Source organism: Leucoraja erinacea, chromosome 35, assembly GCF_028641065.1.
Source record: "Leucoraja erinacea ecotype New England chromosome 35, Leri_hhj_1, whole genome shotgun sequence".
NCBI lineage: Eukaryota > Metazoa > Chordata > Chondrichthyes > Rajiformes > Rajidae > Leucoraja > Leucoraja erinaceus.
In genome coordinates this window covers 2,135,403-2,161,701 of record NC_073411.1, presented here as the reverse complement: position 1 = coordinate 2,161,701, position 26,299 = coordinate 2,135,403, and the positions used below count along the sequence as shown (strand labels likewise).

Here is a 26,299-nt window from a genome sequence, read left to right as displayed (position 1 = left end):
TAGATTTTTGATTACTATGGGTGTCAGGGGGTTATGGGGAGAAGGTAGGAGAATGGGGTTAGGAGGGAGAGATATATCAGCCATGATTGAATGGTGGAGTAGACTTGATGGGCCGAATGGCCTAATTCTGTCCCTATTACTTATGACCTTATTTACAGTAAGAAGGCTTATGGCTTTCACAGAGCAAGGAGCTGAGAGGATTGGGGAGCTCACGACTGTACTGCATGTTGCACATTGATCACCACCTCCCATTGCACTGAATTGCTTCAATGGCTCTGCATCTAAACTGAGAAGATAACACAGTACTTTTATCCTGTCGATTTACCTCCCCCCTCGACTCCATTCAAGGACCCAAGCAGTCGGTCCAGGTGCGACAGAGGTTCATCTGCACACACTCCAAACTCATCTATTGCATCCGCTGCTCTAGAGGTCAGCTGATCTACATCGGTGAGACCCAGCGTAGGCTTGGCGATCGTTTCGCCGAACACCTCCGCTCGGTCCGCACTAACCAACCTGACCTCCCAGTGGCTCAGCACTTCAACTACCCCTTCCCATTCTGAATCCAACCTTTCTGTCCTGGGCCTCCTCCATGGCCAGAGTGAGCACCACCGGAAATTGGAGGAGCAGCACCTCATATTTCACTTGGGCAGTCTGCACCCTAGCGGCATAAACATTGAATTCTCCAATTTCCGGTAGCCCTTATTGTCTCCTCCCCTTCTCAGCACTCCCTCAGCCCTCTGGCTCCTCTTCCTTTCTTCTTCTCGCCCCACACCCCACACTTCATCTGTCTGAAGAAGGGTCTCGTCGCAAAACGTTGCCTATTTCCTTCGCTCCATAGATGCTGCCGCACCTGCTGAGCTTCTCCAACAGTTTTGTCTACTTTTATCTAGGAATTGTCTTTCAATTTCCTTTTTTTTTTTTGTTTTGTTTATTTTATTAGAAGTTAATACAGCACAAAACAGTACAGTGGAACCTAATTTTAGGTGCCAACTATGTCATACCGTAATCCATTCTATGTACAACCTCTAGTTTTATGTTATGAGAAGGAAGTAAGCAAGACAAGAAAAAGAAAACAATAGAAAGGGGAAAAAGTGGAAAAATAGATGGTAGTGAATAGAAAAACGTGAAGTGTGTATATAAAAAATAAAAAAGGAAGAGAGAAAGTGGAAAGTAGAAATAGAAGAGAAGGCCCCTTAAAAGATAATTTTTCAAATCTGTATTCGGAGATGTAGATCTATCCACGTCATGAAATCAGCAATCTTTACGGTACCGCTGCATCACATGATTCCAAAAAGTCGATGAAAGGAGACCAACTCCTTAAGAATTGGTCATATTTATCTATTAGTCGGAGTCTCATTTCTTCAAGGCGTGCTATGTCCATCATATTCCTAATCCACATTTTAACAGTTGGTATGGTTGTATTTTTCCAAAATTTAAGTATCAATTTCTTTCCAATTATTAACCCATAATTAAAAAAAACATTTTGGTCTTTATTTAAATTGGTATCTTCTCCTATTATAACAAATATAATCCATTCCGTTTTGGGTTCTGTTCTTGACTTGAAAAGCTCCTAACATGCATTCGTCCTTTTGAAAACAGCAGTGAATCTAATTGCTCGTGCAGTCAGTCCTTATCTCAGTATTATAATTGGCCTTTCAAGTTATTGAATTTCATGGTATGCTATTCATGTTATGCTAATTCTCATACTTTGGTCTACCTGTCAAAAGATAACATGGCCCACAACAGCTTGTGGAGATGAGCAATAGATGAAACATATTCATAGAATGTCTTTAACACAGGTAATATGAAATGAGACTTCATAGAACATAAAACCATGCAGCAGAGGAACAGGATCTTCGCCCCATAATGTCTGTGCCGAACATGCGTCAAAGTTAAATTAATCTCCTCTGCCTGTATGTGTTCCATATCCCTCCATTCCCTGCAAATCCTAAAACCTCTTAGACATCACTATCATTTCTGCTTGCTTCCACCCCCATCCCCCCCCCCCCCCCCCCCCCCCCCCCCCCCACCCCAATCTCCCCCCCCCCCCCCCCCCTTGCCCAAATCTTGCCCCATACATCTCTTTTAAACTTTTCCCCTCTCAGTGACCTCTGGTCTTTGACATTTCCACCCTGGGAGAAAGGTTCCGTCTCCCCTCAGCCTCCAACGCTCCATTTTGTCCAGCCTTTTAGCTGATAGACTCTAACCAGGCAGCATTTTGGTGACCTCTTGTACACCCTCTTCAAAACCTCCACATCCTTCCTGTAATGGGGCGACCAGAACTGCAATCAATGCTTCAAATGCGGCTTAACCAAGTCTTATAGAACTTAAACGTGACTTCCTGAATGCCCTGATCAATGAAGGCAGGCATACTATATGCTTTCTTCACCACTCCATCCTAATTGTGTTACAACTTTCAGGGAGATTTGGACTTGTGCTCCAAGATCATAGAATTAGAATAAGTGGCCAGTTGGCTTGGTCAAACAGGTGAGGGTAAAATGGAGAGAGGGGCATGGGAAGTAAATTGAAGAAATGAGTTGCAGAATATGTAACTGGGATGCTGGAAGCGTGATAGGGCCAAACGGTGCGGATGATGAACAAGATGCCAGAGGTCTCAAAGTGGAATGTTTGAGGTGAGGTTACAAAAGGGCAAACATAACAACCAGGGAGGGGCTAGACCATTACAGCTTTGAACAAAGGGGTGAGCTTTCACATTTCAGGTATAAGGGGTAGATACAAAATGCTGGAGTAACCCAGTGGGTCAGGCAGCATCTCTAGAGAAGTGGAATAGGTGACGTTTCGGGTCAAGTCCCTTCTTCGGACTGAGAGACAGGGGTCAGGTATTGGGAGGTCAATTAGGTTAGTGAGCATGGGTCGAACAGGACCCAGGAATATGGCAGAAGGATTTTGATGGAGAGGGTAAAGAGCAAATTGGAATAGAATTTTGTTTGGAGTTTCAAAGACAAATAATAACCAAGGATAATCCTTGATTACGCCATGAGGCAGGTGCTCAAGGAACATGAGGACCTCGACTTCACAATCACCACAAGGCGTTCGAGAAGAATCGGACCAGTCAACTTGTCAGACCTCCACTTCGCTGATGATATCGTGCTGCTGTCAGACCAGATTATAGAGGCACAGGGGCTGCTGGGCCGGGTCGAGACGGAGTGTGGGAAAGTGGGCCTCCACCTCAATACCAAGAAGACGGAGTACATGCCGTTCAACGTTGGTGACTATGAGCCTCTCGAGGCCAGTGGCGGTGCATCTCTCAAAAAAGTGGAGGACTTCAAATACCTGGGAGCGATGATGCGGAGCTCGGAGATGTCATCGGAGAAAGCGCTCGCATGGAAAGCCCTGAATAACATGGGGAAAATCTGGACGTCTCATATGTCTAAGGGTCAAACTGCGATTGTTCCATGCAACCGTCGAGACCACATTATTGTATGGGTGTGAGACATGGACTCTCATTCAAGCAATGTCCAAGTCTCTCGATGGTCCCGAATGTCCCGAAAAGGTCAAAATGTCAATTGGAGGGACCACATCACCAGCGCCCAGCTCCACGGGGAGATTCCACCACTGACGGAGAAGATCAGGTGGAGAAGGATGAGGCTCGCTGGTCACTGCCAGCGCCACCCAGAAATGCCAGCGAACAAGGTTGTGCCGTGGGAACCCACCCATGGAAGACATGACCCGGGACGGCCAACACTGAAGACGGTGATGGAAGACGCATGTGTAGAGACAAAAGAGGAGCTTGCCAGCTGCACGGTGGACAGAGATGTGTGGTGCGTCTGTCACTGTGCCCATCGCGTCGCCAAAGGGCCTGTCCCACTGCGGCGACCTAAGTTGCGAGTCTAGAAGAGTTTGCGCTCGACTCAAACTCGCAGCATGGTCAACACGTGGTCCTAGGAGGTCACTGGAACTCTCCTTCATGCTCGAGAGAAGTTCCCGCATACTCGGGGCCTCAGTTTGGTCGAGGACAAATTTTCAGCATGCTGAAAAATATTCCGCCAGTAAAAATTGGTCGGCATGGTTCTTTTGAACTCGTAGTGCAGTGGAGTGGAGTCGCTAGGCAGTCGAGGGCAGCCGTAGGCAATCTCATTTGCTGACCGGGCATTTTAATTGACTTATTGGAGTTTTCAGAAACAAGGAAAACCGAACGATAATGTTAAATGCCCCCTAAACTTTATGATAAGTTGTCTGGCTTCTTAGAAGTGTATCCACTCCTTCTCTCTCATTCTCTCCCCTCTCTTCCCCCTCTCTCCCCCTCTCCCCCCCCCCCCCCCCCCAAATGACTTACCGTACATTGAACCAGCCGTCTTTTACCTTCCTGTTTATCGCGGGTGTGAATTTCAGACAGCGCTCCCCCGCTTTCCCTGGCCCCCGCCTTTGCGATGTGTTTGTGTATGTGTGTGTGTGTGTGTTGACGGACGATCCAGCTCGCGGTTTCATCGCTGATGGTCGATCCAACGCGTCTTTTTAGGCGAGTGCCCTTGGGCATGAAGTTCGAAGACAGTCGCTGAAAAGCCGTGTTAGTTGGACAGGTCCTTAATGTTTTCAACGATAATTATTAAAAAAAAATGTAATTTAAAAAGGGGGGATTTCAGCATAAAGTCTGAGCCAGAGTAACAGTTTGAAGTCACTTTCATAGAATGAAGGGTGGTGAATGGGAAAGTAGGGTGAAGTCTGTCTCAATGGTGATGTGGAGATTGTCAAGAGCTTCAAGTCCCCAGGTGTAAATCTCATCAACAATTTGTTATGGCCCAACCATATGGACTCGATGGCCAAGAAAGCACATCACCACCTCCACGCTTCCCAATTTCTAATCATAGCTTGTTAAGGTAACTGCTCTGCCCAAGACCACAGAAATTGCAGATTTGTGAATACAACCCAGTCCATCAAGCAAGCGGCCTCCGCCTATACACTCCTCACGCTGCCACGGGAAAATGGCCAACATATTCAAGGACCATTTAGTCAGTCAGTCTCCCCCTCAAGCAGATGATACAAAAGTTTTGGTCCCCTAATTTGAGGAAGGACATTCTTGCTATTGAGGGAGTGCAGCGTAGGTTTACAAGGTTAATTCCCGGGATGACGGGACTGTCATCTGCTGAGAGAATGGAGCGGCTGGGCTTTACACTCTGGAGTTTGGAAGGATGAGAGGATATCGTATTGAAAGATATAAGAATGTTAAGGGTTTGGACACGCTAGAGGCAGGAAACAGGTTCCCAATGTTGGGGGAGTCCAGAACCAGGGGCCACAGTTTAAGAATAAGGGGTTAGCCATTCAGAACGGTGACGAGGAAACAGCTTTTCTCACAGAGAGTTATGAGTGTGGAATTCTCTGCCTCAGAGGGCGGTGGAGGCAGGTTCTCTGGATACTTTCAAGAGAGAGCTAGATAGGGCTCTTAAAGATAGCGGAGTCAGGGGATATGGGGAGAAGGCAGGAACGGGGTACTGATTGGGGATGATCAGCCATGATCACATTGAATGGCGCTGCTGGCTCGAAGGGCCAAATGGCCTACTCCTGCACCTATTGTCTATTGTCTATTGTCTAAAAGCTTGAAAGCACATACCACCAAATTCAAGCACAGTTTAATCCACACTCTTATCAGACTCTTGAACTGACCTCTTCTATGCACTATGGATTCCAGATCTTCCTATGTATCTGGTTATGATCCTTCTACTCTTCTTTTCATTTGTAATTTGTGTGTATCTGTAACACTATATTTTGCACTCTGTATTTTTTGTGTGTTTTGTATTATCTAATGCACTCAAGTATAATATCATTACTAATACACTGTAAACAGCTCGATTGTAATCAGGTATTGTCTTTCCGCTGACTGGATAGCACGCAACAAAAGCTTTTCACTGCCGTTGGTGCATGTGACAATCAATTAAACTAATTTGCCTGGCTAGTTCGCATCACAATATTTGGCACTGTATTTTGATATACGTGACAATGAGCCAATACCAACAGAACGAAAATTGAGCCTCTAATCACTTTGAAGAAGAAACTTTGAAGAAGAAACAAAATGTTAAATGGTCAGCTCGACATAGACTACAAGACCTACACCAAACCCAAACCAATTAGGAGCAGACGAGGGCATTCGATCCAATTTGTGATCCCAGCTACAAAGACAGATGTGTACAGCAATTCGTTCTTCCCCCGCACAATTAAAGCATGGAATAGTCTTCACCCAACTACAGTTACCCAACCAGATGCAACTAAATTTAAAGTAGCTCTTTCTTCCCAATAACCCTTTCTGGCTTAAGCCCTCCCTCCACCACCTCCAGTTTAAATTCCATTTGGAATATTTTGGAGGGAGGACCAAGAAACTAAGAACCAAGAACTTTACTGATCCAGGGGAGAGAACTGATAATAGGGCCTTAAGAGGTACATGTTGGTTGAATATACACTGTGACATTCTGTTTCCCATTCTTGGTGATAGATAGGCGAGTTATCATCGATGGATGCACCTGACATGCTAGGTACAGAACAATCCCGTGAAGTGGTGTCCCTAAACTTTCTTCCACACTGGATTGTCAAATACTAATCTTTGCAACATTAATATAATACTAATATAATACTATATAATATAATATAATACTAATTGGAGACGGGTGCATGGTGGAATATTGGGTTGGGGGATCACACCATTGGGGGAGCAGACCCAACGGGTCTGCACTTGGTCTAGTAATACTATATAATATAATATAATACTAATTTTGGCCAGACCAAGGGCAGACTCGGCGACCATTTTTCTGTACACTTACATTCGGTCCACAAAGGCCTACTGTTGTGAACCACTCCCTTTCCCATTCCCACACTGACCTTTGAGCCCTGGGCCAGCCACCATTGCCACAGTGAGGCCACATGCAACTTGGAGAAACAGGACCTCATATCTCAACACAACAACTTACAACACAACCACATGAATGCTGAACTCCCAAATGTTAGGTAACTTCTACAAGCACTCCCCACCCCCCCAATCCCTCTTGCCGTCTTCCCCCCACTAAAGCTCGGTTATGCAGTTCCACAGGTTACAACAATGTGTCCCAGTTAGGATCCCATCGTCCCAAGCCACCAGGCAGCCTATCATGGAACCTCCCTATAAGGTCATCTCTTGCTAGGCCTAGTTTGTCTCCTCTTTTCTTGCATCCAAGTCCCTTCCTCTCAATCAGTCTGAAGAAGGGGCCCCACCCAAAACGTCACCTATCCATTTTCTCCAGAGATGCTGCCTGACCCACTGAATTATTCCCACATGGTGGGTCTATTTTTTGTATAAACCAGCACCTGCAGTTCCCTGCTATTACTATTTGATGCATTGACACATACTCCCCAAACACATGGTGCTCCCAGTGTTAAATAAACTCAAATAGTGCCACTTTCATAGCATCATAAAGCACTGCGGAGGCTGCCTGTCTCACTGCGTCTTATCTCTAAAAGAGCTTCAGGTTAGTTTCACGTCTCTGCTTTTGATGCTTACACCCACAAATATTTCCCTTTTCAGTTATTCCCTTGCCCGGTGTTATACAAAAATACTTTAGCCACCTCCTTCATAAACCAGGAAGTGGTGGTCTCCATTTCCAGCACCCCTCACCGTTAGGCTACGATATGAATAGTTTCACATGAAGCCATGCAGTCATAAGCAAGTTTCCAGTCAGTCAATGGGGAGATCTTCAGCGCTATTAACACTAGATTGTGGCACAGAATGCACTTTAGATCTCAGAGTGTACATTTGGGGGAAGTTCAATAAAATATATACAACCTCAAGCCCCCATCTTCAATCATAGAATCATACAGCACTGATGTGATTGCCATGCCAACCAAGTTGCCCATCTAGGCTAGTCCCACCTGCCTGCATTTGGCCCATATCCCTCTAAACCTTTCCTATCCATGTACCTGTTCAGTTATCTTTTAAATGTGTTTTATAGTTTTATACACTGTTATACACCGTTTTATACACTGTTTTTCCTGAGGACATTAAAAAAGACTGGTCTGCCCCAACAGCTGCTGACAACGTTCTACCGCTGCACCACAGAGAGCATATTAACGTATGGCATCTCTGTGTGGTATCTCAGCTGCACGGAGGCGGAGAGGAGAGCTCTTCAGCGCGTCGTCCACAGATTATTGGGACACAGCAACCAGCCTTGGAGGGCATCTACCACACACTCGGTTCCTCAGGAAGGCCGTCAGCATCCATAAAGACTCCTCACACCCTTGTAATGGACTGTTCGAACTAGTTCCCTCCGGCAGACGTTACAAGGCCTTCTACGCCCGAACCTCCAGACTCAGGAACAGCTTCATTCCCAGAGCTATAGCGGCTCTGAACCGGCCCTACTGAGTGCCCCCCACCTCCCCGGACTGTCTCCCTCGGATGGTCACATCGCACAGACACATCTGCACTTTAGTCTGTTGAACTGTTTTGACTGTTTTACTGTTCTTTTTACAATTCATGTTCTCGGGATATCTAAATCCAAATGTTATTAGTTATTTATGTTATCACATCGGTTGGAAGCTGCATACCAAATCTCGTTGCGCTTATGACAATAAAAGATATTATTATTATTAGTAAACCGACAGTTTGACATAGTTTACTCATTGTAGACACGGAGATAACATATATTTACAAACTCTTTTAATTTATTTTACAGGCATTGATTTATTTTTAATGTGAAAAAACTGCTTTAAGTGCAAAACTAACCCTTTGCAACCTTCTGCCAAAGGAGCTCAAAATAGCCCAGAATATGTGATTGCAGTCGGCTGCCTTTAGCCCAATTGTGTATCTCAGGAAGTTGACTTCCTTGACAAGCCTGTACATCACGTTCCCATGCTAGACACAGGAAGTACAATGGTTCGAGATGAAACAGATAGAGAAACAACTCTTCATGGGGAAGGTCGTGGTGGCATTATAGTTATGAGACCATCGTGTAAAACTGAAGTGACGAGAAATTCTTTCTTTCTGAGGGTAGTGAGCCGCAGGGATTCTCTGACCTTAAGGCTGGCGGTGAAGGCCGGTTCACTAGACATATTTGAATGAAAATAGGTAAATATTTGAAAGATTGAGCAATTGAGGCTTCTGAGGAACTGACACAGAGGTTTAAGCTGGACACCATTGTATTAAATGGTAGGGCAGGCTTGGAGGGATCTGCTGGTCCACTCAGAGTCAAGCAGTAGGAAAACGGGAACTTCAGCCTAAATAACTAATGCTGACCAGGATACCCCCATCTACACCAGTCCCACCTGGATGCGTTTGGCCCATATCACTCTATCCATGTATCGCCCTATCCATGTACCTGCCCACATACTCCTGCTCCGATTTTCTTGTGTTCTTGTGCATTTGGTCAACAAATGAACGTAACGCCACAGGTACAGAGTAAAGAAGGCTTTTGGTTCATTGCCCTTCATCAGTCAAGGTATTGAGTGTGGAAGTTGGGACATTCAGTTACAGTTGTACAAGATGTTGTGAGGCCACATTTTGAGTACCGTGTTCAGTGTTGGTTACACTGCAATAGGGAGGATGCCATTAAGCTGGAAAGAGTGCGGAGAAGATTTATGAGGGTGTTGCCAGGATTTGAGGGCCTGAGCTACAGGAAAATGTTGGGCAGTCTAGGCCCTTATTCCTTGGAGCGAAGGAGATCTTATAGGTCTATACAATCATAAGGGGAATAGATAGTGTGAATTCACGGAGCCTTTTACCCAGGGTAGGGGGAATCAAAAATCAGAGGATAGATGTTTAAGGTGAGAAGCGCAAGATTTAATAACAACCTGAGGGACTATTTTTTTACTGAAGGTAGTTGGTATATGGAAGGAGATAGTTGAGGCAGCATTTCATGGACTATTGAACATATACATGGATAGGAAAGGTTTATAGGGATACTAGACCAAGTGGGACCTATTGGGCCCCGTATACCCAACGCAATATTCCACCACTCACCCGTTCCCCCAACGCAACCCGTCCCCCCAATGCAATATTCCACCACTCACGCATAGCCCCCAACTGCAGAGGCACGGTTCATTTCCACCTCATCCTCCAGCACTCTCTCCCCCTCCTCTTCACCCTCCCCCTTTTTTCCCCTCTCCTCCTCACCCCTCCCTCTCCTTTCCCCTACCGTCTGTCCCTCCATAACCCCCTCCCCTCCCTACGCCCTCCTCTCCATTTATCTCCCTGCTCCCCCACTCCTCATCTATCCCACTCCCCCACTAAACACAATGTTTAAATACCATTTCTCCACCTCTCCTCCCCCACTCCGCCCCTCACCTCTCCCGCCCACTCCTCTCCCCCACCCTCAATCAACGCTCCACAGAGGCAATCAATCAAGCCTACGTGGGTGGGGGAACGGTGCCAGGGGGTCCACTGAGCAAATCAATCGAACCCACATTGGGGGTGGCATCGGCGCTTGCCTACATGGGGGGGGGGGCACCTGGTCCTCCAACGCAACCCATCCCCAAGGCAATATTCCACCACTCACCCGTTCCCCCAACGCAACACGTTCCCCCAACACAATATTCCATCACTCACCCATAGCCCTCAAGTGCGCTGGGACTACTCCTCTAATTCACCCTCCCTCATTTTAAACTTTAAAAATAAATGCAATTGCATGTGCTAGGGCTGACAGGATTCAGTGTTCTAGGATTGCAACACTGTAGCAGGCAGAACTACAATCCCATTGTGATGTCATAGCTGTAACTGCCAGTGCCGATGGAAGAAATATTTCTCAAAGTGGGATTTTGTAAAGTAATAAATGTGAAAAACTTGTAAAATATAACATCATCTGAACAAAACCACGAGACAATTGTGAGTAAGGTGGTCCAAAAATTGTAGCCCTATCGTGTACCATTTTAGCATAGTTCAGGCCATGAAAAGCATGAACACAATCACACACACAAACTCACTCACAGACAAGATGAGAGTTTTACTAATGTATGGATAGATAGATGGGCCAAATGTGACTAAAGTACATGAGGCATCTTGGCCTACATGGACGAGTTAGGCCGAGGGGCCTATTTCCATACTGTACGACTCTATACGCAAGGTGCAGTAGGATTACCAGCATATGGCTATCTCCCAAGGTTTAAGAATGGTCTTGCAGTCGAAAGAAGGGTCCTGACCCAAAACGACCCCAATTTATCCGTTTCCTCCAGAGATGTTGCCTGACCCACTGAGTTGCTCCAGCACTTTGTGCTTTGCTCCCGAGATGCAAATTGTGAGATTCAATTAATCATTCTTGATCCGGCACCTAACTTCAAGCACTCTCACTAATTGTCTCAGGCACTCACCTGTGCCCATCCTCAGCCTATTTTCTAGGCATTCGAGCATAACTAATTCTCTAAAGAGCGTATAAAACCTCTGCTTCTTTGACCAAATCAGGCCGAAGGGCCTGTTTTCATGCTGAATGACTCCACAGCTTTGTCATGTTTAATATCCACCTGCCCATGGATTTAGCTATTGTTCCCAGTATTTTATTCTTTGAATTAGTTTAGTTTAGTTTCGAGATACAGCCTGGAACCAAGCCCTTCATCCCACCGAGTCAGCACCGACCAGCGATCACAGCACATTATCGCTATCCCACACACACTAGGGACAATGTACAATTAACCTACAAACCTCCACGCCTTTGGTGTGTGGGAGGAAACCGAACATCTGGGAGAAAACCATCGCGGTCACGGGGAGAACGTATATAGGCTCAGTACAGACAAGCACCCATAGCCAGGATTGAACCCGGGTCTCCGGTGCTGTAAGGCAGCAACTCTACCGCTGCGCCATCATGCTGCCCACAATTGGTAACAAACTTTGGATATGGTGCTGCAGTGCAGCTGATAATTCCATTACATTACATAGAAACATAGAAATGTTTTTCTCAACTCGGTCTTAAAGGATTTCCCCTTTATCCTTAAACTGTGACCCCTTGTCCTGGACTTCCCCAACATCGGGAACAATCTTCCTGCATCTAGGCTGTCCAACCCCTTAAGAATAATGTAAGTTTTTATAAGATCCCCCCTCAATCTTCTCTCACCCCAACCATGGACTGTTTACCCTCCTACCATCTGGGAGGCACTACAGGTCTCTCCGTTGCCAAACCAGCAGGTCGAGGAACAGCTTCTTCCCGGCGGCTGTCACACTACTCAACAACGTACCTCGATGACTGCCAATCACCACCCCCCACCGGACACTTATTATTATTTATTCAAATCATTTGCTATGTCGCTCTTCCAGGGAGATGCTAAATGCATTTTGTTGTCTCTGTACTGTACACTGACAATGACAATTAAAATTGAATCTGAATCTGAATCTGAATCTGAATCTGAAAGGCACTGCTGAGTAAAGGAAGAGGGAGTTGTAAAGGAAGACCATTCAACTCCTGTTTGGGTCATGTCTGGGAAATTAACTCCTAGTTATCTGACCTGTCCTACACTTTATACCATTTGGCCTCTTCAGCTGCCCACATCTTCTAAGCACCACTTTGGATTCCACTGTTAACACTATTTTGGATAGTTCCATCTCTACCATATGTGTAAAAAATGTTCTGTTTTTCAGGCAGACAAAATCTCTGTTTATTACCAACTAAATGCAGCTGGAAAGCATTTACTTATGAACACACACCAATTTTGAACGCTTCGATTAGAGTTCCTCTACCTTCCAGACTTTCGACAGTACTCAAAACTGAAGGCCCCAATCCATGGTATCCAACTGTCTCTTGTACTCCTTAACATCTGTGAGACCTTTCGAAAAGTAAAGATCACTGCATTGTGCATTAAAATTGAAGTTCTTGGTATATCAGGTACATGATATTTGTATCTGGTATTTCAAAGTTAACCCTCACCCATAAAATTTGAATTCTGGATAAAAGTAGGAATTATACAATAATTGTTATCACTGTGTGACTCTCCAAAATGGACAGTCAACTCTGTGTTTTTTTTGGAAGTGTAATCAGTGTTGCAATGTGACAAACATGGCAGCTAACGTGCAAACTCCCTTGATCCGGAGCCCCTGGGCCACAAAGATGGCCGGGTGAGGAGAGAGATGTCAGTTAGTGGGCCGATCTGGTTGAAGGTGAAGGAAGATAGCCCTGTAGGAGCCTGGGGCCCTCCTAGATCGGGAACTGCTCCATTAAACCAAGCACACGGGCAGACCAGACTTTGGAAATGGCGCAAAAACATGGTGACGCCTGCATATGTAAATGGCCCATCCTTAGTCATGTTTGTGTGACCAAAAATATGAAAAACTGTGAAATTCATCTCTTCTCATTCTGAAAGCAATACAGGTATATTGTTTTGTGCTGTGTCTATGATTCATATTTTTTTTTAAGTTTATCAAGTGAAATATTTATGTTGTACTGACAATGTTTGTTTTGGGTCAGAGGTCAAATATGACTGGTCACGTGTGTGACCTCACATGGCAGCAACTCAGTTTTACCTTACAAACTGCTGTGAATTCTGGTGGTGCAGGCTCGAAGGGCCGAATGGCCTACTCCTGCACCTATTGTCTATTAAAAAGCTAGAATGTTCATATCTTTATCAGACATGCATTATGGTGCTGCAGGCAGGAAAATAGCAACGGATAAGATTCATCTCCTACAAGTACTTTTTATTGGATTACTTTATGTGAGGCCATTTGGTAACGTGTGTGACGTTTTGGTTCACTTTCCAAAGAATGACCCAAATATGCAACTGCGCTGTTGCACATGCGACAACTAATGCACAATTGAACTAATGAAAGGCGCCAAGATGGCCCAATACTATTGATGTCTGTTGGGGCAGAAATATCAGCCAGCACACCTAGGATATTTCTTTGAAATAATTTCACCCTTATGTCCAACTCATAGTAATAGAGCACCTTAGGTTATCGCTTCAGTTAAGTGCTGACACTTCTGTCTCTTGAGCTCTATCATCGCTGCATCAAAATCTTGTCTTAAATTTACCGTCAACTCTCTGGCATGTGGTTAAGGTGTTGGTTCCCAACATTGGTTAAAATCCTTAACTTATTAATATATTGTTTTGCTTTTGAGATTTAAATTCTACTTTACAAACACAAGAACGCCACAATAGACAATAGACAATTGGTGCAGGAGTAGGCCATTCGGCCCTTCGAGCCAGCACCGCCATTCAATGTGATCATGGCTGATCATCCAGAATCAGTACCCCGTTCCTGCCTTCTCCCCATATCCCCTGACCCCGCTATTTTTAAGAGCCCTATCTAGCTCTCTCTTGAAAGTATCCAGAGAACCGGCCTCCACCGCCCTCTGAGGCAGAGAATTCCACAGACTCACAACTCTCTGTGAGAAAAAGTGTTTCCTCATCTCCGTTCTAAATGGCTTACCCCTTATTCTTAAACTGTGGCATCTGGTTCTGGACTCCCCCGACATCGGGAACATGTTTCCTGCCTCTAGCCTGTCCAAACCCTTAACAATCTTATATTTTTCAATAAGATCCCCTCATCCTTCTAAATATATATCTACTTCTGCCGTTATCAACCTGCCTTCCTCGATGCGAAACACCATGAAATATGTTGGCAATGACATCAACCCACAGGATAGACGGATAGACTATCTATCCAAATCATCGATCCAGAGATGCTGCTTGTCCCTCTGAGCTACTCCAGCATTTTGTGTCTATCTGCAGTTTAAACTAGCATCTGCAGTTCCTTCGTACACATTTTAACCTACGGGATGGTTCTGTCCCAGTGCAAACACTGTGAACGTTAATTTACGAGCAATTCCTCATGGAAAAGTGACGCGATCCTGTCCCTATTATTTTTACACACTTGCCACCTTGTCCAGGTGCCACACAGCATTCAGCAAGTTAACGGCAGCTGTCAGTACAGCCCGTATAAACACAATGACAGCTTCCTGCTTGGCTGCCTTCTGCATATAAATATCACCTGCCTTTGTGAGCTGTGTTATTTAAACCTCATGGGTTGGAGTACAACTTTCAGGAGCAGTTAAAGTGCCCCAGCCATGTAGACCATGCATAGATGATGACCATAGCTTCATATCACAAGCTTCTACAGGGAGAACACAGGAAAGACCTGCAAGGGAAGTCATTCGAATCACAGTTTGGCAGAATGTCTCCTCCTGGTTCCACGCAGCAGCCAGCGAGTCAACGGCAGTGTCAATACAGCCTTTAGAAACACAATGGTCGCTTCCTGCCATCCAAGTGCTGGGGTTTTCTGCATCTAGTTATAAATATTGCATGCCTTGGGGAGCTGCATTGTTATCTAACCTTGTGGGGTCAAAGTAACACTTTCAGAAACAGTCAGAGCCTTCAAGAGCAGGCACAGATGATACTCAAGAACAGCACAGACTCCTTTAAAAGAGTGTACGAAAGACTGGCAGGGGAAGTAATGCAAATGATAAAACACACGCTGGAGGAACTCAACGGGTCAGGCAGCATCGGGGGAGGGAATGGACAAGCTATGTTGTGGGTAGGAACCCTTCTTCAGATTGAATTTGTGTGAAGAAGGGTCCTGACCTGAAATGTCCCCTGTCCATTCCCTCCACAGCAGGGGTTCACAACCTTTTTCATCCCATTTACCCCTGGCAACTTTAGTAGCACATAACAATGTTATTTAACTTATTGATGACCAACTAATGATGAACAGATACCGGTATACCAGAACCAAACACAGTCTGCCAATGAGAAAAAACATGTACAAATCCAAAATCAACAAACTTACCCCAGTGGTAAATTTACCCCAGGTTGGGAACCCTTGCTCAACAGATAGTGCCTTACCCATTGAGTTCCTCAAGTGCTTTGTGTTTTTCTCAAGATGTCAGCGTCTGCAGTTTCTTGTTTCTCAAATGCATCTCATAAAAACCCCTGTCCCACGGTACGAGTTCATTCCAAGAGCTCTCCCGTGTTTGCCCTGATTCGAACTCGGAGATTTACGGTAATGGCCACTCGTCGGTACTCGGGGCTCTCGTGGACATTTTTCATCGAGTTGAAAAATCTTCACGAGTCTTCCCGTGCTTACCTGCCGTTAGCGAGTCTTCCCGAGTACCTGCCGTTAGCGCTAAGAGACGTCCCCGAGCTCCGATGGACCCGCTACGTTCATTCTCCATGCTCCATGATTTTTTTTAAACTCGGGAGAGGTGTTGGAATGAACTCGCACTGTGGGACAGGGCTGAGGCAGCAGTAAACAAAGTGGGATGCTGGCATCTCACCACTGAGATGTAGGTTTAAAACCAGTGAACATCAATGGCTGCAAAATATCTTGGACAGTGGCAAAGGGTCCTTTCCAATTCGGCAGTCTGAGGGTGGCTTTCATGAAAAGTAGAGAAGATACTAGTGCACTCAGCATATTCTTCAGAGTCTAGGTTATGGTACACATTCTATGTAACTATCTTCTTCTTGCGTATGGCGTGCACAGCCTAAAGTTGTAGGACAACTTGTTCTATTTGATCTTATTTGATTGTGCACGCCGGGTTGATTGCATTCGTCGAAACAGGGCAGACCATAAGCAAAAAACCAACCACTTCATTTGCACAGATATACATGATATGAGAAGATTGTAAAAACACTTGGCTGGGGGTTACCTGATAAAATAACAGCAGAAAATCAGACTCAGGACAAAGACAAAGATTCCAGTGCCGAATATCACCATGTAGATATTTAACGGAAGATCCTGGAAGGTTATTGGAGGCATTGTGCACGATTTATTCGAGTAAATCAACCCCAAACCACAGAAACAACCTGGGAAGTAGGAGAAAACAAAGATGTTAATAACTAACAGATATCTGCACGATGACTTTCACTTCCTTTTCCTACTTTCCCACTGATATCCCTTTGCGAATTTATTCCTGAAAACGCAGCCCTTTGTGCCTTTCCCAATTGCACAATTCATGCACATGTCAAGGGATGATTAGTTAAATGTTATTCCACCACAGGATAAATTACAGCCTGGAGACTTGCATGGTTTATTTCCAATAAGGAATGCGGTCATTCAACTCCAGCTGCAGCAGAGGCAAGCAAACGTACCATACAGGGAGGGGTGTGGTGGTTATATCATAATGCATATGTCCAACAACCTTGTTGTAAGAAATCAACATGTTGTAAAGTGTAGGAAAGAAGATCAGCTGATTTAGCAAGCAATGAGGCTTTGGCTGTAATAGTCTGGGAACCTTTGAAGGAGTAAAGCTGACTGTGATTCCAATCATCCTGTGTCTTTGAGGCATCCTGTACTGGCTCATTCCCTCCACGGGTGCTGCCTGACCTGCTGAGTTCCTCCAAATGTTTGGGGGTTTTTTCCAAGATTCCAGCGTCTGCAGTTCCTCGTGTCTCATGTATCTTTGAGAAGCAGCCATAGCTGTACACTATGTAGTCTGAAGAGGGTTTTCGGGCCGAAACGTTGCCTATCTCCTTCGCTCCATAGATGCTGCTGCACCTGCTGAGTTTCTCCAGCATTTTTGTGTATCTACGCAATCCGACCCTGTTTTGTTTCTCGACTCCCCTTCACATTCACGTCATCCCCTCCAATCCCACAAATCCGGCCTCATTTGCTAAGCTAGACTTTTGAATTGTACACTTGTGCTGGCAGGACCTTCAGCTGGAGAGCTTTGGAATTACTTTCCCTCAAGTTTTCTGCCTCCCATTCCAGCTTCAGATTCAATTTTAATTGTCATTGTCAGTGTACAATACAGAGACAACGAAATGCATTAGATCCATGTGATAAAGATCCATAGATAATAGATCCATAGATCCATAGATAAAGATCCATGTGATCTTTCAAACTGCTCCTTTGGACTTACTTCTATTTGGGGACGGTGGGGGAGAGGATGGAGGGGGAGAAAAAGAAACTTAGAGAGAGAGAGCAGGGGGGGGAGGGGGGGAGAGGAGAGGGGGGGGGGGGGGGGGAGAGGGGGGAGATAGGAGGGGGGAGAGAGGAGGGGGGGGAGAGAGGGAGGGCGGGAGAGAGGGAGGGGAGAGGGGAGAGAGAGGGGAGAGAGAGGGGGAGAGAGAGAGGGAGAGAGAGGGGGGAGAGAGGGAGAGGATAGGGAGAGAGAGGGAGAGAGGGGGGGAGGGGGAGAGGGGGGGGAGAGAGGGGGGAGGGAGGGGGGGAGGGGAGGGGGGGAGAGGGAGAGGGGGGGAGGGGAGAGGGGGGAGGGGGAGGGGGGGGGGGGAGAGGGGGAGAGGGGGAGGGGGGGGGGGGAGGGGGGGAGAGGAGAGGAGGGGGGGAGAGAGGGGAGGAGAGGAGACGCACAGTTCGGTTATCTTGGCACAGGGATAGGAGAGGAGAGGAGAGGAGACTCACAGTTCGGTGATAGGGGAGGGAAGGAGAGGAGAGAGAGGGGGGAGGAGAGGAGGGGGGGGGAGGAGGAGGGGGAGGAGAGGGAGAGGGGGAGGAGAGGGAGAGGGGGGGAGGGGAGATGAGAGGGGGGGAGGGAGAGGAGAGGGGGAGAGGAGAGGGAGGGAGGGAGAGGAGAGGAGAGGGGGGAGGAGAGGAGGGAGGGGAGGGAGAGGAGAGAGAGAGGGGAGGAGAGGGGGAGGAGAGGAGAGGAGAGGAGGGAGGGGGGAGTAGAGGAGGGGGGAGAGGAGAGGGGGGGGAGAGAGGATAGGAGAGGAGGGAGAGGAGGAGGGGGAGAGAGGAGAGGGGGGGGAGAGGTGGGGGGATGGGGAGAGGGGGGGGTGGGGAGAGGGTGGGAGAGAGAGAATGAGGTAAAGGAAGAGAGACGGGGAGGACGAGAGAGAAAGAGAGAGGGATAGGGAGAGAGAGGTGGGGAGAGAGAGAAAGATAGTGCCTTTTTACTTCAACCCAAACCCCCCAAACAACCATTTGCAGGCAGTGCTTTTTTATTTCAAACTAATCATATTTTCATTTTCAAACCACATTAAGGGTACTTACTCACAGGTGTGAAGAAATTTGTTCAGTGTCATTCAGAGCTCAGAGTGGCATCTTGATGAGAGACTGATTGAGGCACACCACTTCCTGGTTTTATAGTCCCTCCCCCTCCCTCCAGCAGGGGCAGCAGAGAGAATGGGGAATTTTGTAAAAACATTAATATCTCCGTCATTTTTCATCGACGGGAAAAAGTCCTCGGCACACATGCGGCGGAGGGGGGCTCTGAGCAAGGTGGCAAAAATGACGGCTGTAGGTGGCGGCGTACTCTCGGAAATCGCAGCACAGATCGCCAAAAGTGGTCAAGAACAGAGATTTAGTAATATAGATACTGAAGTCAATTAACCTACAAACTTGTACGTCTTTGGAGTATGAGAGGAAACTGGTGCACCTGGAGATAACTCATACAGGGAGAACATACAAACCCCATACTGACAGCACCCGTAGTCAGGGTCAAACCCAACTCTTTAGCCTAATGCAGCAACTCTATCGCTGCGCTGCCTTACAACTGGTGAAAACCAATAAATTAATAATGTTCCATTAAATACTTAAGGCAGCACAACAATGAAGTGTTTTAACCATATAACCATATAACAATTACAGCTCGGAAACAGGCCATCTCGGCCCTACAAGTCCGTGCCGAACAACTTTTTCCCCTTAGTCCCACCTGCCTGCACTCATACCATAACCTTCCATTCCCTTCTCATCCATATGCCTATCTAATTTATTTTTAAATGATACCAACGAACCTGCCTTCACCACTTCCACTGGAAGCTCATTCCACACCGCTACCACTCTCTGAGCAAAGAAGTTCCCCCTCATGTTACCCTTAAACTTCTGTCCCTTAATTCTGAAGTCATGTCCTCTTGTTTGAATCTTCCCTATTCTCAAAGGGAAAAGCTGATCCACATCAACTCTGTCTATCCCTCTCATCATTTTAAAGACCTCTATCAAGTCCCCCCCTTAACCTTCTGCGCTCCAGAGAATAAAGACCTAACTTATTCAACCTTTCATTTATAAAATGACAACCCAATGAATCATTTTGCAGTAATTCAAAGTCCAGCCTTTCTCATTATTAGTTTCAATTCTGTTTACACATATTGTATCAAATTAGTTGGTATAATGAAGAATTTGGAGAAGTGATCACACATGTAGTTGGATGTAACCAGGCTTGTAAACAGATGTATAAAAGTGCAGTAAAAAGACATCTTAGACAAAAGTAAGAAGGATTCAATGAGCAGAGAGATACACAAATACTGATATATAAAAAAAATAATTGAATAAAATTCGATCCTGTGAACAGCGTATGAATTTTTGAAAAGAACACATTGCTAAAAACCCAGAGATAGGGGTAGCACGGGGGTGAGGCTAGTAGAGATACTGCCTCACAGCTCCAGAGACTCGGGGACCATTGTAACCTGAGATGGTGTCGGTGAGAATGCATGGTCTCCCTGTGACTGAGTGGGTTTCTATCGGGTGATCCAGTTTCCTCCCACATCCCAAAGATGTGCGGGTTTGTAGGCTAGTTGCCTCTAAAGTGTAGCAAATGGATTAGAAAGTGAGTTAACATAGAACTAGCGTGAATGGGTGATCGATGGTCTGCATGGACTCGCTGGGCCAAAGGGCCGTGCTTCCATGCTGTATATTTCAGTTAATCAATAACACTAACTCTGCACCAGAAAACCAAGATACATGTCCACAGATTCTAAAAAGTAGCAGGTCGGTAATGTGGAAAATAAGTTACAGAATGCTAGGGAAAGAAGTTCAGGTTAGAACCGTTAAAACACTCATTTAGACCACAATTAGCGTAATGTTTCAACTCCAGAAAGTGAGGGAAAATGTATGTTAAAGAGGAACTGCAGATGCTGGAGAATCGAAGGTGGACAAAAGTGCTGGAGAAACTCAGCGGTTGTGGCAGCATCTATGGAGCGAATGACAGAGGGTACGTTTCGGGCTGCAACCCTTCTTCAGACTGATGCAGCGTGGGGGGGGGGGGGGGGGGGGGGGGCGGGAAGAAGAAGAAAGGAAGAGGAGGAGCCAGAGGGCTGAGGGAGAGCTGAGAAGGGGAGGAGACAGCAAGGGCTACCGGAAATTGGAGAAGTCAATGTTTATGCCGCTGGGGTGCAGACTGCTCAAGCGGAATATAAAGTGTTGCTCCTCCAGTTTCTGGTGGTGCTCACTCTGGCCATGGAGGAGGCCCAGGATAGAAAGGTCTGATTTGGAATGGGAGGGGGAGTTGAAGTGCTGAGCCACCGGGAGATCAGGTTGGTTAATGCGGACCGAGCGGAGGTGTTCGGCGAAACGATCGCCAAGCCTACGCTTGGTCTCACTGATGTAGATCAGCTGAGATCTAGAGCAGCGGATACAATAGATGAGGTTGGAGGAGGTGCCAGTGAACCTCCGTCGCACCTGGAACAATTGCTTGGGTCCTTGAATTGAGTCGAGGGGGGAGGTAAAGCGACACGTGTAGCATCTCTTGCGGTTGCAACGGAAAGTGCCTGGGGAGGGGGTGGTACGGGTCGGAAGGGAAGAATCGACCAGGGAGTTACGGAGGGAGCGGTCTTTGCGGAAAGCAGACAGGGGGGGGGAGATAGGTAGATGTGGCGAGTGGTGGGGTCACGTTGGAGGTGGCAAAACTGACGGAGGACTATCTGTTGTATGTGACGGCTAGTGGGGTGAAAGGTGAGGACTAGGGGAGAAAATGTATGTTACTAGAGCAATAGTATGTTAGTAATAAACAGATTGGCAATGATGGGGATGTTTTCTGTGGACCAATGGAAGCTAAGGGAAGGTTTAATTGGTTTATTAAATTATAAGACTTTAATAAGGAGAATGGAATGTACCAACTTTCAACCAAAGTGTTAGGGATCTGCAACACAGCCTGAAAACCTCACTACATTTAAAATGTCCCAGAATTGCCCAGAGTAAGTGAATCGTGGACCAGAGGACATAGGTTTAAGGTGAAGGAGAAAAGATTTAATAGGGATCTGAGGGGTAAGTTATTCACACAAAGGGTGGTGGGTGTATGGAACAAGCTGCCATAGGCGGTAGTTGAGGCTGGGACTATCCCAACATTTAAGAAGCGGTTAGACAGGTACATGGATAGTGTAAGAAAGAACTGCAGATGCAGAACCGTCCAATTTCCCACTACTAACACTCTACTCTGCCTAGAGGAGCTGCTCCTCACCCTCAATAACTTCTCCTTTGACTCCTCTCACTTCCCCCAAGTCCAATGCATAGCTATGGGCACCCGCATGGGCTCCAGCTATGCCTGCCTCTTTGAACAATCCCTGTTCCAGGCGTACGCTGGCCCTATCCCAGAACATTACCTCTGTTACATTGAAGACTGCGTCGGTGCTACTTCCTGCACCCATGCAGAACTCATGGACTTCATCAACTTCAACACCAATTTTCATCCTGCACTCAAATTTACTTGGACCATCTCCAACACCCCCGTCCCCTTTCTTGATCTCACAGTCTCCATCATAGGAAATAGAGTATTGACTGACGTCTAATACAAACCCGCTGACTACCACAACTATCTCAACTACACATCTTCCTACCCTGCTTCCTGCAAAGACTCTATCGCTTACTCCCAATTCCTTCGTCTACGCCTCATCTGCGCCCAAGATGTGTTCCATACTAGAACATCCGAGATGTCCTCATACTTTAGGGAATGGGGGTTCCCTTCTCCCATCATAGATGAGGCCCTCACTCGTATCTCCTCAGTACCCCGCAGCTCCACCCTTGCTCCCCTCCCCCTGGTCGAAACAGAGCCAGAGTTCTCCTAGTCCTCATATTCCACCCCATCACCCATCGCATACAACACCTAATCCTCCGCAATTTCCTCTACGGCCAACGGGATCCCACCACTGGCCACATTTCTCCATCTCCACCCCTTTCCGCCTTCCGCAGAGACTGTTCCCATCACAACTCCCTGGTTGACATCCCTCCCCATCCAAACCACCCCGTCCCCAGGTATCTGCAGAAGATGCAACACTTGTCCCTATACCCCCTCCCTCGACTCTGTCCATGGACCCCGACAGTCCTTTCAGGCGAGGCAGAGGTTCACTTGTACCTTCTCCAACCTCATCGACTGTATCTGTTCAAGATGTTGACTACATCGGTGAGACCAAACGCAGACTGGGCGATCGTTTTGCGGAACGCCTCCACTCAGCCAACATGAACCAACCTGATCTCCCGGTTGCTGGACACTTTAATTCTCCTTCCCATTCCCACACAGACCTTTCTGTCCTCGGTCTCCTCCATTGTCAGCGTGAGGCTAAATGCCAATTGAAGGAACAGCATCCCATATTTTGCTTGGGCAACTTACAGCCCAGTGGTGTGAATATTGATTTCTCTCACTTCAGGTAGCCCCGGCATTCCCTCTCTCTCTATCCCTCCCCCACCCAAGTCGCACTAGATTCTCATTTTCACCCAACGAACAGCTTACATTGGCAAGTTTCCTTCATCATTGATACTTTTTTGCATATCTTTAATTCATTGTTCTCTATCTCTCCACATCCCAGTCTATATCTGTAATTTCCCTTATCCCTCACCAGTCTGAAGAAGGATCTTAACCCAAAACGTCACCCATTCCTTCTCTCCAGAGATGCCACCTGTCCCGCTGAGTTACTCCAGCTTTTTGTGTCTATCTTAGGTACATGAATAGGACAGGTGTGGAGGGATATGGACCAAATGCTGGCAGATGGGACTAGTGTAGCTGGTACATGTTTTCCGGTGTGTGCAAGTTGTGCCGAAGGGCCTGTTTCCACACTCTCTATGATTCTATGACCACAAATTACTGGAGAAACTCAGCGGGACAGGTTGCATCTGTGAAGGGGATGGACAGTCGACATTTTGGGTTGAGACCGTTCTTCAAACCTTTTTGCTTTGTGAGTCTGAAGAAGGACGCTGACCCAAACATTGTATGCCCGTTTCCTCCACCAATGATGCTTGATCCTTTGAGTTCCTCCAGCACTTTGTGCTTTGAAGAAAATTCCAGTACCTGCAGTTTTTTGTGTGTAAGTACTTGACAGACTGGGAGCCAGCCATGTGGACACAGTGGGATGAACATCTTCATTCTGTTCCAGGAGATAGACACAAAATGCTGGAGTAACTCAGCGGGACAGGCAGCATATCTGAATAGAAGGAATGGGTGACGTTCGGGATCGAGACTGTAACGCCATCCAGATATGCTGCCTGTCCCGCTGTTACTCCAGCATTTCGTGTCTATCGTCAGTTTAAACCAGTATCTGCAGTTCCTTTCCACATACTTCATTCTGTTCCATATATATATCCGTGATTCCATCACTCGCCATGTATGTGTTCAGGTCCCGATGCTCCAAGAACAAAAATCGATTGCAGATAAAAGATTTGCAAGGTTACCCGATCTCAGTGACTGCAGCTAAAGAGGAAATATTGACCCACATGTTTGAGCTTCTGTCTTTGGAAGACAGTGTAAGCAATCTCTCCAAACGAGTTTGGCAATATAGGGGTAATTCCGCAATAACGTCACCGTTGTGTTCCGAAAATAAACTGGTGTTATGACAACAGTGTCTCTGGTGGGAGGGAAGGGGGTTCGAGGCTGGAGTGTCTCAGATTCGCAACAAGTTATTTTAACGCAGGATTTTCGGAAATAAAGGTCTTTAAATAGCTGTGTTTATTTTTGTTTCGTTAGTTCAAGCTAAAAATACTAATGTTACATTGTTTTATAGAATTTTATTGCACAAGCGTTTAAAGAAGGGATGTCATCGCTTGTCAATTTCTATGGCCAGCTGTGGTCAAAGTAGCAGCTGTGCTCCTATGAGTCAATGGTATCTAATTATTTCGGGAGGTTAGGTGGATTTTTTTAAATTAGTTCTTGTGAGGTGCTGGAGGAACTCAGCAGACCAGACAGTATCAGTGTAATGAATAGACACGTCGAAAATAAGGCCCCTTAAATCCAGCGCCTGCGTTATATCAAATTCTTGTTAATGGGAAGGGAAAGGCAGTATTGGAGTAACTCAGCGGGTCGAGTAACATCTCTGGAGAACATGATAGGTGACATTTCGGGTAGGACCCTTATTCAGATGCCGGTGTGAGAGCACGCGTTACAGCAGAACAAAACTACCTGTACGTACAACCAATGGCTGTCTCAGTAACAAATGAGCGTAAATATAAGATTGTCACTAAAAGGCCAAACCAAAATGTTAAGATATTTTTGTTAACCCAGTGACGAATATGTGGATCTGTGTGATTCTAGATCTAGAAGGTCCAAGTGAACTTGATATTTACACGAGGGAAAGGAGAATGGAGAGCGGAGAGAAAGAATTAAAGGGAATGCGTGTGGCCGGGCAGTGTCATAGATCTGTTGGGCTAACGAGGCTGCATCCGTTCTGTGGGTTCTACGTAACTCCATCACTGCATTGCTTAAGGTGTGACATTTTCACTATGCGCAAAATACAACTGATCGAAACGGTGTCTGTCCATTCCCCCCCACATATGCTGTCTAACCCGCTCTGCCCCCCCAGCACTGGGTTTTTCTATTTTGTTCCAGATTGCAGCACCTGCAGTCTCTCGGGTCGTTTCCTCTGCTTCAATCTGATGTCACTATTGGGGGTGCACTGCGGCCAGTGGTCGCGGACACAATGTTCTCTCTGCACCGTTGCTGCGGATGGGCCGATAGGTGTTACACGGTGGTCGAGCAAAAGGCAGATTGAATGTGCATTTTGTGCAAATGTGCAAATTCTCCCCCCCCCCCCCCCCCCCCCCCCCCCCCCCCCCCCCCCCCCCCCCCCCCCCATCTCACAGCTCTGTCTGCAACCACCTTGCTCCTTGCACCGTCTCTCTCCGCTCTGAATCCTTTACACACGGACCCCGCTGCTCTGCCACCTCACAAACACTCTGAACGGTGAACATAAAACGCACTGCCCGGGCTTTAAACCCCCCAACGACGCAGACAGAGCTGGATGGCTCAACTTCCTGCGAGTCCAGCCTGGAGACAAAGCCTGTCTGGCCGCCGCCGCCGTCCCATTGTTCTCAGCTCTGGCCTCCATCGTTCCCTTTTACCCCAAAGACCACGGAGCGACACCCAGACCTGGGTTGCAGACAGAGACACACACACACACACACACACACACATATGTAAAAGGCACACAGGCAATGGGAGAGTGAAATATACTGACCGTTACACCATTGGAAAGGGTGCATCAATGGTCCCGGGCACTGATCTCAACACACAACAGGTGATGGGGACCGCTGTGGCCCCTCGGAACAGCGCCAGTACTCTGGTGTTACACGGGGGTGAAAGTCCAGGCAACCCCGCTGCAAGGCCCGCCGGCTCCCGTTGTCTGTCCGGAGAATGCAGCTTAAAATAATCGCTCGAAGAGCTGACACCTTTCCTCTTCCTCTCCAACGCAAGGCCAAGTGTGCGTTTGCCGCAGAGCCGAACCAGAGACGCTGTCCCTCCACGCCCCCCTCGGCTGA

General features: G+C 46.8%; 1 protein-coding gene across 1 annotated transcript in view; it reads right to left on the bottom strand.

The window, feature by feature from the left end:
- The window catches only part of rnf122 (ring finger protein 122), a 42,624-nt gene extending 16,325 nt beyond the window's left edge, over positions 1-26,299 (bottom strand). The window contains exons 1-2 of the mRNA XM_055662013.1: positions 25,999-26,299; positions 16,533-16,689 (exon numbers count right to left, since the gene is read on the bottom strand). Coding sequence (XP_055517988.1) covers positions 16,533-16,689; positions 25,999-26,023 — 182 coding nt within the window. The 5' untranslated portion in view covers positions 26,024-26,299. The remainder of the gene's footprint in view (positions 1-16,532; positions 16,690-25,998) is intronic.